Genomic DNA, 14,893 nt, shown 5'->3' with positions numbered 1-14,893 from the left:
GAGGGTGGCAATGGGAGGGTTCTACTAGCATCTGCTGGGTAGAGTCCAGGATGGATGCATCTCGTAATACATAGAACAGCACCCCCATCCCTGCCACCAACATCACACACACACACACACACACACACACACACACACACGACAAAGAATTTCCCAACACAAAATGTCAATAGTGCCAAAGTTGAGAAATCTTGCCCCAGGAGAAAGGATACTGATTGGAAAGGGACATGAGGAAAGCCTCTGGGCTTCTGGAAAGATCTGTATCATTATCTGAGTAGTAGCTACCACAGTGTATACTTCCATACATTTTCATTAAGTGTACACTTGAGCTGACTAGCACACTTTACATATTTTACTGATCCATGTTATACCCCAAAAAAGATTTTAAGAGGCTACTGTAATTTGAAAATACATTGTTTTAAACATGTAAATGGACGAAATGCTCCTATTAAAAAAGCAAAGATTGGCCCTGATAGCCAAAGCGATCTTGAAAGAACAAAGCTGGAGGAGTCATAATTCCTGATTTCAAAACATACCACAAAGCTATAGTAATCAAAACAGCATAGTACTGGCATAAGGACAGACATACAAACCAATGGAACAGAATTGAGTATCTAGAAATAAACACATTTATGGTCAGTTTATTTTTGACAAGGATGCTAACAACTTTCAGTGGGGAAAGGACAGTTTTTTCAATAAATAGAACAAGAAAAACTGGATATCCACATGCAAAAGAATGAGGTTGGTATATGAGGTACCTAGAGTAGTGAAAAGTATAGAGATAGTAGAATGGTGGTGGCTAGGGGTTGGGGGACTGGAAAATAGGAAGTGATTGTTTAATGCATATGGAGTTTGAGGTTCATAAGATAAAAACTGTATGGAAAGGGAATGGTGCTAATAGTTGCAAACATTATGAATATATTGAATACCACTGTATTACACTGGACATTTAAAAATGGTTGGCCAGTCACAGTGGCTCATGCCTGTAATCCCAACACTCTGGGGACTATGACAGGTTGATCACCTGAGGTCAGGAGTTCAAGACCAGCCTGGTCAACAAGGTGAAACCCCATCTCTAATAAAACTACAAAAATAAGCTGGGTGTGGTGGCACATACCTGTAATCTTAGCTATTTGGGAGGCTAAGGCAATAGAAGTGCTTGAACCTAGGAGGCAGCGGTTGCAGTGAGCCAGGATGGCACCATTGCACTCCAACCTGGGCAACAGAGTGAGACTCTATCTCAAAAAAAAAAAAGGTTAAGATAGGGCCAGGTGTGGTGGATCATTCCTGAAATCCAAGCAATTTTCCAACCCAAGACAGGAGAATCGCTTGGGCCAGGAGTTGAAAACCAGCCTGGGCAACATAGCAAGATCTCATCTCTACAAAAAAAATTAAAATTAGCTAGATGTGGTGGTGTGTGACTACAATCCTAGCTACTGAGGGGGCTGAGGTGAAAGAATCACTTGATCCTAGGAGTTTGAGACTGCAGTGAGCTATCATTGCTCCACTGCACTTCGGGCTGGGTGACAGAGTGAGATTTTAACTCTAAAAAATAATAATTTTAAAATGTTTAAGATGGTAAGGTTTGGCTGCGCATGGTGGCTCAGGCTTATAACCCTAGCACTTTGAGAGGCCAAGTCGGGCAGATCACTTGAGCCCAGAAGTTCAAGACCAGCCTGGGTAAAAATGAAGCCCTGTCTTTATCAAAAATATTTTAAAAATTGAAAATACATTGTTTTAAACATGCATTTTCATGCTTGTGTGGTGTGGTGGTACATGCTTGTAGTCCCAGCTACTTGAGAGGCTGAGGCAGGAGGATTATTTGACCCCTGGAGGTAGAGGTTGCAGTAAGGCAAAATCATGCCCCTGTATTCCAGCCTGGGCAACAGAGTGAGATTATGTCTCAAAAAAAAAAAAAAGATGATAAGGATTTTGTTGTTGTTGTTTATACAGACATAGTCTCACTATGTTGCTTAGGCTGGTCTCAAACTCCTGGCTTCAAGTGATCTTCCTGCCTCAGTTTCTCAAAGCACTAGTATTATAGGCATGAGTCTTTATGCTGGCCTAGATGGTAAGTTTTGTTATGTATATTTTACCACAATTTAAAAATTGAAAAAAAAAAAAACTTTTTTCTGTTCGCTCCCAAGTAGCTGGGACTACAGGTGTGTGCCACCATGCCCAGCTTATTTTTGTATTGTTAGTAGAGACAGGGTTTCACCATGTTGGCCTGGCTTCCCAGAGTGCTGGGATTACAGGTGTAAGCTACCATACTCAGCCTGATAAAAGTCTTTTTCTTTTTCTTTTTTTTAGACAGAATCTGGCTCTGTTGCCCAGGCTGGAGTGCAGTGCACAACCTCGGCTCACCGCCACCTCCATTTCCAGGGTTCAAGTGATTCTCCTGCCTCAGCCTCCCAAGTAGCTGGGATTACAGGAGTGTGCCACCACATCTGGTAGATTTTTGTACTTTTAGTAGAGACAAGGTTTCACCATGTTAGCCAGCCTGGTCTGGAACTCCTGACCTCAGGCAATCCACCTGCCTCTACCTCCCAAAGTGCTGGGATTACAGCCACGAGCCATCATGCTCAGCCGGGGAAAAAAAACTTTTCATTAAAAAAAAAAAAAAAATACACTGGGCGGAGTATGGTGGCTCATGCCTATAATCCCAGCACTCTGGGGGCCAAGGTGGGTGGATCACTTGAGGTCAGGAGTTCGGCCCACATGGTGAAACCCTGCCTTTACTAAAAATACAAAAATTAGCTAAGTATGGTGATGCATGCCTGTAGTCCCAGCTACTTGGGAGGCTGAGGCAGGAGAATGGCTTGAGTGAGGTGGAGGTTGCAGTGAGCTGAGATGGCGCTGTTGCACTCCAGCCTGAGTGACGGAGAGACTGTCTCAAAAAAAAAAAAAAGGAAAGAAAAATAAAAGAATAAATTGGTCAGGTGTGGTGGCTCACACCTATAATCCTAGCATTTTGGGAGGCCGAGGCCAAGGTAGGAGCATCATGAGGTCAGAAGTTCGAGACCAGCCTGGCCAACATGGTGAAACCCCATCTCTACTAAAAATACAAAAATTAGCTGGATATGGTGGCAGGTGCCTGTAGTCCCAGCTGCTTAGGAGACTGAGGCAGGAGAATTGCTTGAACCTGGGAGGTGAAGGTTGTAGTGAGCTGAGACCACATCATTGCACTCCAGCCAGGTGACAGAGCAAGACTCCATCTCAAAAAATAAAATAAATTAAGTTTGGGCTCTTACATTAGATGTATACAAAATTTAACTCAAAGAATTTCACTTAAGAACTAAAACTATGAAACACAGAAAAAAAATCTTTGACACTGGATTTGGCAACAATTTCTTGGATATGACACCAAAAACACAGGCGCTCAAAAATGGAATATACCCCAAACCATTGAATCACACTTTTTTTTGGAAAAGACAAAGTCTCACTCTGTCACCTAACCTGAAGTGCAGTGATACAATCACAGCTCACTGCAGCCTCCACTACCTGGGCTCAAGCGATCCTCCCATCTTAGTCTTCTGAATAGCTGGGACCACAGGCACACACCGCTATGTCTGGCTGGTTTATTTTTATTTTTTGTAGATACAGGGTCTCCCTGTGTTGCCCATGCTGGTCTTAAATTTCTGGGCTCAAATGACCCTCCTGCCTCAGTCTCCCAAAGTTCTGGGATTATAGATGTGAACCACTGCACTCGGCAAATGACACATTATTTTATTTTATTTTATTTCATTTTGAGACAGAGTCTCACTTTGTCACCCAGGCTGAAGTGCAGTGGCACAATCTCGGCTCACTGCACCCTCTGCCTCCCAGGTTCAACTGATTCCCAAATAGTTGGGATTACAGGCATTTGCTGCCACACCTAATTTTTTTTTTTTTTTAGACAGAATCTCACTCTGTCACCCAGGCTGGAGTACAGTGGCATGATCTCAGCTCATTGCAACCTCCACTTCCCGGGTACAAGCAATTCTTTTGCCTTAGCCTCCTGAGCAGCTGGGATTACAGATGCGCACCACCACACCTGGCTAATTTTTGTATTTTTACTAGAGAAGGGGTTTCACCATATTGGCCAGACTGGTCTCAAACTTCTGACCTCGTGATCTGCGCACGTTGGCCTCACAACGTGTTGGGATTACGGGCGTGAGCCACTGCGCCTGGCCTCAGCTAATTTTTTGTATTTTTAGTAGAGAGAGGTTTTCACCATGTTGACCAGGCTGATTTTGAACCCCTGATCTCAAGTGATCCACCCTCCTCAGCCTCCCACTGTGCTGTGATTACAGGCATGAGTCACCTCGCTGGCTAACACATTTTAAATTGGTGAATTATATGGCTTGTGAATTATATGACAATAATAACTGAACATCCACATGCAAAATAATGAAGCTGAACCCCCTCCTTACATCATATACAAAAAATTAACACAAATTGCACCAAAGACCTAAAGGTAAGAGCTAAAATTATTAAACTCTTAGAAGAAAACATGGGCATAAATCTGCATGACCTTAGACTAGGCAATGGTTTCTTTAAATATGACACCAAAAGCACAAACAATAAAAGAAAAATTACACAAATTGAACAATGTCAAAATTAAAAACTTTTGTGTTTCAAAGAACACCATCAAGAAAATAAAAAGGCAGCCAACAGAATAGAAGAAAAAATATTAGTAAATTGGTTGGGCATGGCGGCTCATGCCTGTAATACCAGCACTTTGGAGACTGAGGAGGGAGGATTGCTTGAGCCCAAGAGTTCAAGACCAACCCGGACAACATAGTGAGACCAGTCTCTACAAAATATAAAAATTAGCCAGGTGTGGTGGTGTATGCCAGTGGTCCTAACCACTTGGAAGGATTTCTTAAGCCTGGGAAGTGGGAGGATTTCTTGAGCCTGGGAGGTGGAGGTTGCAGTGAGCAGAGATCATGCCACTGTGCTACAGCCTGGGTGACAGAGAAAGGCCCTGTCTCAAAAAAATAAATAAATAAAAATACAAAATAAAAATAAAATAGCCAAAAGATAGAAACAATCCACATGGCAATCAAATGACAAATAAAATGTGGTGTGTCCATATGAGGAATATTATTTAGCCATAACAAGGAATGAAGTACTGGTACATGCTATAGAGAGAATGAACCTTGAATACATTCTGCTAAGTGAAAGAAGCCAGTCACAAAGGGCAGCATATTACATGATTCTATTTCTATAGCATGTCCAAAATAGGTGAACTGTAGAGACAAAAAGCAGTGATTGCCCAGGGATGGGTTGAGAGCGGGCATGGATTGAGGGTGATGTCTCAGGGGTGCAGCGCTTCTTTTAGGGATGACGAAAATGTTCTAAAACTGATTGTAGTGATAGTTGCACAATTCTGTGTATATAAAAAGCCATTAAATTACATACTTTGAAAGAGCAAATTGTATTTACAGTTATATCTCCACAAAGTTTTTTTTTTTTTTAAGAAAAACTTGCAAAAACGAAGTTTCTCTTGATCATCAATACCAAGTAGGAATTTTATTAGAAAATAAGATACTATAGGCCGGGCATGGTGGCTCATGCCTGTAATTCTAGCACTTTGGGAGGCCAAGGCTGGCAGATCACAAGGTCAGGTGTTTAAGACCAGCCTGGCCAACATGGTGAAACCCTGTCTCTACTAAAAATACAAAAAATTAGCCAGGTGTGGTGGCATGTGCCTGTAATCCCAACTACTTGGGAGGCTGAGGCAGGAGAATTGCTTGAACCCAGGAGGCAAAGGTTGCGGTGAGCAGAGATCATGCCATTGCACTCTAGCCTAGGGGACAGAGCAAGACTCTGTTTCAAAAAAAGAAAAAGAAAATACCATTAAGTATCTAGGATTAACCCATCCAAGGGTGCACCAGACTTCTATGAAGAATTTTTTAAATCCTAGTAAAGCACATATCCTATGTAAAGGAAAATGTGAATAGGTGAATAAACTGATAACATTCTTTTAAAAATGCCCGCAAGATTTTTTTGAAGCCCTGAAAAAAATCCCTAAGAAACCCTAGGAATGGATTCTAAAATGTATAGAGTTTAGGCGAGGTGGAAAACGCCTGTAATCCCATTGCTCTGGGAGGACCACGTGAAAGGATGGCTTGAGGCCAGGAGTTCAAGACCAGCCTGGGCAACACAGCGAGGCCCTGTCTCTACAAAAAATAAAAAATAAATTACTGAGGTGTGGTGGTGTGCACCTGTAGTCCTAGCTGCTTGGGAGGCTGAGGCAGGAGGGTCTCTTGAGTCCAGGAGTTCAAGGCTGCAGGGAGCTACAATTGCATCACTCAACTCCAGCCTGGGCAACAGAGTGAGACTTTTTCTCAAAAATAAAATAAAATATTATCTATTAATAGCTAAGTTGATTTTCAGGAGAATTTTAAAGAAGGATCCTTGGTTGGGCATGGTGGCTCACTCCTGTAATCCTAGCACTTTGGGAGACTGAGGTGGGTGGATCACCTGAGGTCAGGAGTTTGAGACCAGCCTGACCAACATGGTGAAACTGTCTCTACTAAAAATACAAAAATTAGCTGGACAGGGTGGTAGGTGCCTATAATCCACTCTACTCGAGAGGCTGAAGCAGGTGAACCCAAGAGGCGGAGGTTGCAGTGAGCCAAGATCATGCCATTGTGCTCCAGCCTGGGCTACAGAATGAGGTTCCCTCTCAAAAAAATGGTGGGAGGGGAGGGACTCTCACCAGATATGAACATCTATTTACAAAACATGGTCCTTTTTTAAAAATCTTAATATAGTATTGGTGCATGAAAAATAAAAATTGATTAGAAGAAGATATTTACAGCATCAGAAACTGACAGGGGATTAGTTTACAGAAATCCTGCACATCAGGAGGGAGTCACAGGTTCCAGACAGGACTCCAAGGCCCTGTCTGGTGGGGATGGCAAAGCCTCAGTAGAGGTGAGCTGAACCTAGAGCCTGCCTGCTCCACGGCAGACCTGCAGACCTGAGGAGCCAGGTCTGAAATGTATCAAGGAAGAAAGAGATGTAAATTTTGAATGGAAGGGATAGTTTGATACAATAGACTTATAATTTGGACAGAATAGGAGTATTATCATATAGTGATATTATAGTCAAGGAAGTTGAAGCTCAGAGAGATTAAGTAGCTTGTCCCAAGTCACACTGCTAGCAGAGGCTGATTATTAGATGTCTAGTACAGAATTAGTAGATCATATATTATCAACTGCCTACTGTTCCCTCCCTCCCTCCCTCCCTTCCTTCCTTCCTTCCTTCCTTCCTTCCTTCCTTCCTTCCTTCCTTCCTCCCTCCCTCCCTCCCTCCCTCCCTCCTTCCTTCCTTCCTTTCTTCTCCTCTCCCTACTCTACAAGTTTGAAGACAGAATTCTTCTAGGACAGTGATCTCTCTAGGGCTGTGGCTCTGGCCTTACCCTCAGAGATGCCTTGCAAGGTCACGGTGTCCTTGCCCATGGGATTGGAGGTGGGGAGTCCCAGCGGGAACTGGCCCACCTCAGTGCTGGCCATCTCATTCCAACTCTCTAGATTCTCTTCCAGGGGTACAGTGCGGATGCTGCTGTCCTCGGCATAATCCTGCTGACTACTCAGTGTCAAGGTGGAGGTGTCGCTGAACAGGAGGCTGGAGCCCAGGCTCAGCATGTCATTGGAGCCCAGGATTAGAGTCGTGCATGAGGATGGAGAGATGGTGGAGTTGGGTCCGTGGACACTGGAGTGCAGGCTGATACCATCGCTGGAGCCAGGAATCAGGGTCAGATACGAGGCTTGAGTGACAGTCATGTTCAAATCAGATCTGGGGTGGCTGTTGGAAGCCACATTCATGGTTCCCTTGGAATTTGTGCTCCAGGTGGTACCAAAGGCTCCTTTAGAAACAGACCGAGAGATGTTAGGTGAAGCCAAAGTGATGGTCTCATAGGTGTCTGGGATTCGGGTCCCACGTGCATCTGGAGCTACGTTCAGGTTCAGCTTGGAGTTGCTTCTCGAGCCCATGTCAAGCAGTGGACTGGAGTCAAGGTCCAGAAAAGAATTTGAGGCTGGAATAAGGAGTGCTTTTGAGCTTGGCCTAGAGATGCAGTGGCCCAGAACCAGGTCTTCTCTGGAATGGTGCTTTATAAATGGGTTTAGTTCATGCCTGGAAGGGTTGGAGTTACTCTGACCTATCTCAAAAACCTTGCTTGAGAGGTCCTCAATGACCTCTTCAGAATTTGACCAAGGGTGGTTCCCTGAGCTCAGATCAGTGGCCTCAGCACAGTTAGGACTCAGAATGGAATTTGAGGCTGGACAGAGGTGCCCCTGTGAGTCGGGTCTTGAAGCGTCCTTGGAATCCAGGTCCAGGGCTTCACCAGAACAGGAACTGGTGATCTGGAGGGAGGCTGGAGCGACGGCCCTGCTGTCATCAGGTCTGGGGGTATTTTCAGACACCAGGCCTGAGGTCTCCCCTGAGATGGGACTCAGAGTTGGATTAAGATCTGGAATGAGAGGCAAGCCAGGACTCGGGAGTAGATTCAACATAGGCACATGAGCCGGGTCTGGGTGGGGCCCAGGGGTGGTACCAGACCCTAATCCTGGGGCCCCACAGGAGATGAGACTTGGTGTCATCTTTGAGTCTTCAAGGAAGACCAGGTTAGCCCCTGGACTCAGGGCCATGTCCAGTCTGGAGGTCTCTCAATGCCAGTGCCCGCTTCTCTTCAACAGCCAACTGTCACTCTCCCTGCAGCAGTCTTGAGAGAGAGAAAAGACAAATGGAGCTATGACGCACCTGTTAAGGTTTTTCCAGGGCTCCCGCTATTCTTAGGATGAAAGCCCCTTGCTGTGATTTACAAGGCCCTGCTGACTGTGCCCAGCCCACCTCTCCGGTCCGTCACTCACCACTTGCCTCCACGATCCCTCAGTTCCATTCTTTGACCACAGCCTGCTCCCTCTTGGCTCATGGCCCTGAACAAATGCAATTCCCTTGGCTTGTGGGATTCTATGGGATAATTCTCATTATCATTTGCTAATCCCACTTCTAGCAAAATACTCATCATATTTCATTCCAGTGACTCATTTAGTGGTCTGGCTCTTACTAGAGATGAGCTTTGCAATGACAAGAACTGGGTATATCTTGGCCCCTGGGGCAACCCCAGCTCCCAGCTCAGCGCCAGTTTTACAATTGGAAGTCTACAAACAGACAAATGAGGACTCTCTTCTATTTGAGGCAGAAAAAGGGAAGGAAGAGCCTCCTTATGAGTTACCCCACTTGCAGCTGGCCACATGTGACAGGGCGACCCCCAGTGCACCAGCAAGCAGCCCTGAGACTTGAGAGACCAGGGTGCTCCAAGCCAGAGCCAAACCCCTGAGTTGCTAGAACTACTCTGCCAGAAGCTGTGACACTAGAGTCTCAAAGCTGCCTACAGCCTCAGCAGTTTTCTGCTCTGGGTGAAGCAGGCTACATGGAGGGGCTGTGGGGCTCTGTCAAACACAGCCTGCCTCAGCGCAGCCATCTAACTGCTGGGTGAAATCCCCAGTCCTCCCACCGCCCCACCCTCAATCTGGGCTGCCCTCCCTGCGGGAATCGTAGGGACAGCTCGCCGCATGCATGGTGTTTTTAAGCAGGAGTGGGCCCCTGGGAGGAGGTGTAGAAGGAAACCAAGTCAGGGAAGAGTGGCTTTTTCAACACTTACTGCACAGTCCACAGACCAGGCACCCGCACATCTGTTAACCAGCTCCCTGCTACACACACTCACACACACACACACCCCCAGTAAGTTAAATATTATTGCCCCACTTTATACATGAGGAAGTGAAGGTCAAAGAGAGGTCACTCACCCCACTGGCCCTCTGGGCAGCCAAGACCATCTCTATGCCATCCCCCTGCCTAAACACCTCCACGGCTTCCTGTTCTCTTTAGGATAGAGTCCCCCAGTTGTTAGCGGACCTGAAAGGCCTTCTGTATCCGGTCCCAGTCCCCTTTTCACCCTTTTTGCCCCTCTCTATGTCCCTTTTCCTTTTCCATTCCACCTTGCTGGGATCATTTGACTTCCTCCAAAGAACCAGGCTCTCCCAGTTAGGTCTCGGCCTTCCACAGGCTGCGCATCCATCTCCTTCCTCAGCTAATGCCTGCAGCCTTTCAGGGTTCAGCTCAAATGCTAAGAGCCTTCTAGGTCCCTAGACAGGTGGGGGCCACCTAAAAGTTCCCAGGGTGCCTTGTTCCTTCCTGTCTCCTGGCTCACAGTATCTGGCTTCTCCACTAGCCCATGAGCTCCACTGATGCAGAGACTGCATCTGCCTTGTTTTCTGCCAATTTCCAATGGTGAGTATAGCACCTGGCACACAGTGAATGTCCAATGCACGTTTGTGTTATTTCATTATTTTTCTCTCTTCTCTGTAGTTTCTGTTTTGTTTTTCCTTTGGCAAGGTGTGAGGACAGAACCACACAGTGCTGGTGGCAGGAGGGCCAGGGAGATGAGAGAGATGGGAAAGAGAAAAGAAAATGTAAGGAAACATGGGAGTGCAGCCAGGCACAGGGGCTCACACCTGTAATCCCAGGACTTTGGAAGGTCAAGGTGGGAGGATTGTTTGAGTCCAAGAGTTCCAGACCAGCCTGGACAACATAATGAGACTCTGTCTCTACAAACACACACACACACACACACACACAAATTAGCTGAGTGTGATGGCATGCACCTGTCATCTCAGCTACTCAGGAGGCTGAGGTGGGAGGATCACTTGCATCCAGGAGGTTGAGGCTAAAATGAGCTGTGATCGTACCATTCATTCCAGCCTGAGTGACAAAATGATACCCTGTCTCAAAAAAAAAAGCGGGGTGGCAATGAATGTGCAAGAGGGGAAATAGTAAACAGTGGTAAGGAAAGTAGGGAAAGAAGAAAGGAACAAGGAAGGAAGGGAGGAGAGGAGAAAGACAAGAGGGAAGAGAAGAAGGGAGAAAGGCGAGGTAAGAGAAAAAAAGGGAGGGAGAAGGGAAGAGGAAGGCCGGAGGGAGGGAGACGAGGAAATAAGAGAAAGGCAATGGGTGGGTAGGGGAGCTCTTCTTCATTCGATGATGTATTCTTTCACTAACTCATTTCATCAATTCCTCATTTATTATTCATTCATGTGCTAACTCATTCAACGAATCATTTACTCACTCCACAAATTTTGCTGTGTGTCTTTATAGCGTGGCTTTGGAGAGACCATAGGTTTGGATTCATGTAGTCTTGAGTTTAAAGCCCAGCTCAATCCTCTTGCTAGTCTGGGTGAACTTGGGCAAGAGACTTTTCCCCTCTGCCTTGTCCTCCCCACGTCTAAGTTAGGGAGCGTACAAAGCCTTCCACAGGGGTGATTGTAGTTACCGTGCCTAGCACAGAGCACATGGCCCAGTGAAGCCTGGCCTATATGGTAGCTACTTGTGTTATTTCTGTCTGCCAGGCGCTGTGGATGGAGAAGAACAAGGCACTCAGCACCCAGTGGGATCCAAGCAAGCGGTTCCTGCACAGCTTTGAATCGGCCTTGGAAGCAAGCAGTGTTCACTTACCATCAGCACCAGAGGCGATTTTACCCTCAATGTAAATTTTGATTATTCCTTGATTTCACAGTCTCTTTCCAAAGCCCTGTACTTAATTTCATGTCCATAATTTTGTCTCTTTTTACTTAAGGAGGAGCATGAATCTTCCCTTAATGATCTCTCCCACCCATGTGTAAACGTGCCACATGCACACACACACAGACCATAGTCACCAAAGGGAGGCATTTGCAACCTGGAAAATACGGCTTGTTGCAGCCTATGAGGCAGTGAGTAAGATCTTCAAAGACCTAACTTGTCTGGGCTGAGGAAGAAAGTCTTCATCTCTACCCCAGCAACCCAGCAGATGCACAATACCAGGCCACTGGGCAGAAGGCCACAGATCTCAACCCCAGCTGACCTCCCCTCAATCCTCCTCCTCCATCCTGCAACAGACAGGCAAGGCTCCAGAGCTGCCTGGCAATGACTGGGGTAGCCCATGGCTTGCCCTCTACCAAATGGACACTGTGCATTAGGAGGAGCTGTGGCTGTTGAGGGGCTTGGGTGGGATCCACAGGAGTGAAAGGAGTTCACAACTTCCTGCTGACAGCCACAAACTGCCTATTGGCCTTTGCCCTGTGATCCTGGCGCCCCAGATGGAAGGGGCAGAGCACAGCCATAAAACAGCTAGTGCTGTCTAAGACAGAGAGAATCATTGACCAATACCCATTCTCTCTTCTCCACCTCAATGAACCCTTCCAGGCCCTGGACAAGGGTTGCTAGAGCCTTCAGGAAGTAGAACTATCAACAGATTGCCCAGCCCATCATTGAGAATACACTATTATCAGATGTGAGGGCCTAGAATGTAGTAGGCACTTACACAAGTACCTATACACACACATGTGCATACACACAACATCTGAGACTGGGGCGCCTCAGACCCAGAGCAGTCAAAACATACGTTCCATTTTCCCCCAAATAGGACTCCACTGTTTTCCTCCATTGCAAGGAACTGGCACCATCTATCATCCAAGCCCGAAACCACATCCTCCTTGACTGCCCTTTTTCTCACTTGCTGCACCCAGTTTTGGCCAAGTTCTGCACATTCTGGCTCCAGAACAGCTCTCAAATCTTTCTGCATTTCTTCATCACCACCACCAGACCCTAGCTTAGTTCCCATTGCTTTGGGACTGCATCTTGGAATTGCTTGCTCAACAGGGGTCCCTGTATCTAGGCCAGCTTCCAACAAACAATTTCCAAAGTAAGCCACAGAGATCTTCCTTTAAAATTGCATACAGACCAGGCACGGTGGCTCACACCTGTAATCCCAGCACTTTGGGAGGCCGAGGTTGGTGGATCACCTGAGGTCAGGAGTTCAAGACCAGCCTGGCCAAAATGACAAAACCCCACCTCCACTAAAATACAAAAAATTAGCCAGGCATGGCGGCATACATCTGTAGTCCCAGCTACTTGGGAGGCTGAGGCAAGAGAATTGCTTGAACCTGGGAGGCAGAGGTTGCAGTGAGCTGAGATTATGCCACTTCACTCCAGCTTGGGTAACAAGAGTGAAACTGTTGAAAATAAAATAATAAAATTGCATGCAACAGTGTGGTACTGACATAAGGATAAACATATAGACTAATGGGACAGAATTGCAAGTCCAGAAATCAATCCATGCATATATGGTCAAATGATTTCTGACAAGGCTGATAGCATTCCTAGGGAAAGAATAGTCTCTTCAGCAGGTAAGCTCAGCACTTTGAGAGGTCAAGGTGGGAGGAACACATAAGCCCAGGAGTTTGAGATCAGCCTGGGCAACATAATGAGATTCTATCTCAAAAATAATAATAATAATAAATAAATAATTTATATATTTAAAAAGAATAGTCTTTTCAACAAATGGCAGTAGAACAGCTGAATATTAACATGCAAAAGAATAAAGTTGAACTCCTGTCCCACATCCTTTTATTTTGGCAGTGGGGACAGAGTCTCCCAGGTTCAAGCAATTCTCCTGCCTGAGCCTCCCAAGTAGCTGGGATTAGAGGCATGAACCATCATGCCCAGCTAATTTTTTGTATTTTTAGTAGAGATAGGATTTATCCATTTTGGACAGGCTGGTCTCAAACTCCTGACCTCAGGTGATCTGCCTGCCTCGGCCTCCCAAAGTGCTGGGATTACAGATGTGAGCCACTCCAACAGGTCTTTTTTTTTTTTTTTTTGAGATGGAGTCTCACTCTGTCACCCAGGCTGGAGTTCAATGGCATGATCTTGGCTCACTGCAACCTCCGCCTCCCAGGTTCAAGCAATTCTCCTGCCTCAGCTCTCAAGTAGCTGAGGTTACAGGCGCCCACCACCAAATCCAGCTAATTTTTTTTTTAGTAGAGACAGGGTTTCACCATTTTGGCCAAGCTGGTCTCGAACTCCTGACCTCAAGTAATCCTCCTGCCTCAGCCTCCCAAAGTGCTAGGATTACAGGCATGATCCACTGCATCCAGTCTCCTATCCCACATCCTATACAAAAACTAACTCAAACTGGATTAAAGACCTACATGTAAGAACTAAAACTACAAAACTCTTGGGAAAAAAAACACAGGAGTAAATATTCTTGACCTTGGATTTGGCAATAATTTCTTAGATATGACACCAAAATCGTGAGCGACAAAAGAAAAAAATAGATAAATTGGACATCAACAATATTTAAAACTTTTTTGCCTCAAAAGACACCGTCAGCCAGGCACGGTGGCTCATGAGAGCCAAAGGTGGAAACAACCCAAATACCCACATACTGATGAATGGATGAACAAAATATGGTATGTCCATACAGTGGATTACTCACTACAAAAAGGAACGAAATACTCATGAATGCTAAACATGGATAAACTTTGAAAACATGATGCTAGGTGAAAGAAGCCAGTCACAAAAGACCACACGTTATATGACTCCTTTTACATAAAATATCCAGAGTCAAATCTCTATAGTCAAATCTACAGAGACAGTAGATTAAAGCAGACAGAGAGAGGTTGTCAGGGGAAGGGAAAAGCAGGGAATGGGAATGGACTGCTCAGTGGGTATAGGGTTTCCTTTTGGACCAAAAAAAATGTTCTGACAGTAATGACAGTTGCACAACCTTATGAATTTTATGCTAGGTGCTTTTTTTTTTTTTGAGATGGAGTTTTGCTCTTGTTGCTAGGTGCTTTTTTTTTCTTGGAGATGGAGTTTTGCTCTTTTTACCCAGACTGGGGTGCAATGGCCCAATCTCAGCTCACTGCAACCTCTGCCTCCCAGGTTCAAGCAGTTCTCCTGCCTCAGCCTCCGAGTAGCTGGGATTACAGGCATGTACCACCACACCTGGATAATTTTTTGTATTTTTGTTTTAATAGAGATGAGGTTTCTCCCTGTTGGTGAAGCTGGTCTTGAA

General features: G+C 45.6%; 1 protein-coding gene across 13 annotated transcripts in view; it reads right to left on the bottom strand.

The window, feature by feature from the left end:
* Nucleotides 1-14,893, bottom strand: part of MROH7 (maestro heat like repeat family member 7) — an 84,393-nt gene that overhangs the window by 47,822 nt on the left and 21,678 nt on the right. For 12 of the 13 annotated variants that reach the window (XM_054236285.2, XM_078331940.1, XM_078331941.1 and 9 more), the window contains exon 2: nucleotides 7,412-8,716. Coding sequence is in view for 10 of the 13 variants with exons in the window: in XM_078331940.1 (XP_078188066.1) it covers nucleotides 7,412-8,642 (1,231 nt within the window). In the remaining 3 variants the exon portion in view is untranslated. Of the gene's footprint in view, nucleotides 1-7,411; nucleotides 8,717-8,864; nucleotides 8,931-14,893 lie in introns of all 13 variants that reach the window. The other variant, XM_035251591.3, reaches the window with a different exon arrangement.

The sequence above is a fragment of the Callithrix jacchus genome, chromosome 7 (assembly GCF_049354715.1).
Source record: "Callithrix jacchus isolate 240 chromosome 7, calJac240_pri, whole genome shotgun sequence".
Lineage (NCBI taxonomy): Eukaryota > Metazoa > Chordata > Mammalia > Primates > Cebidae > Callithrix > Callithrix jacchus.
This window is presented reverse-complemented; position numbering and strand designations above follow the sequence as displayed.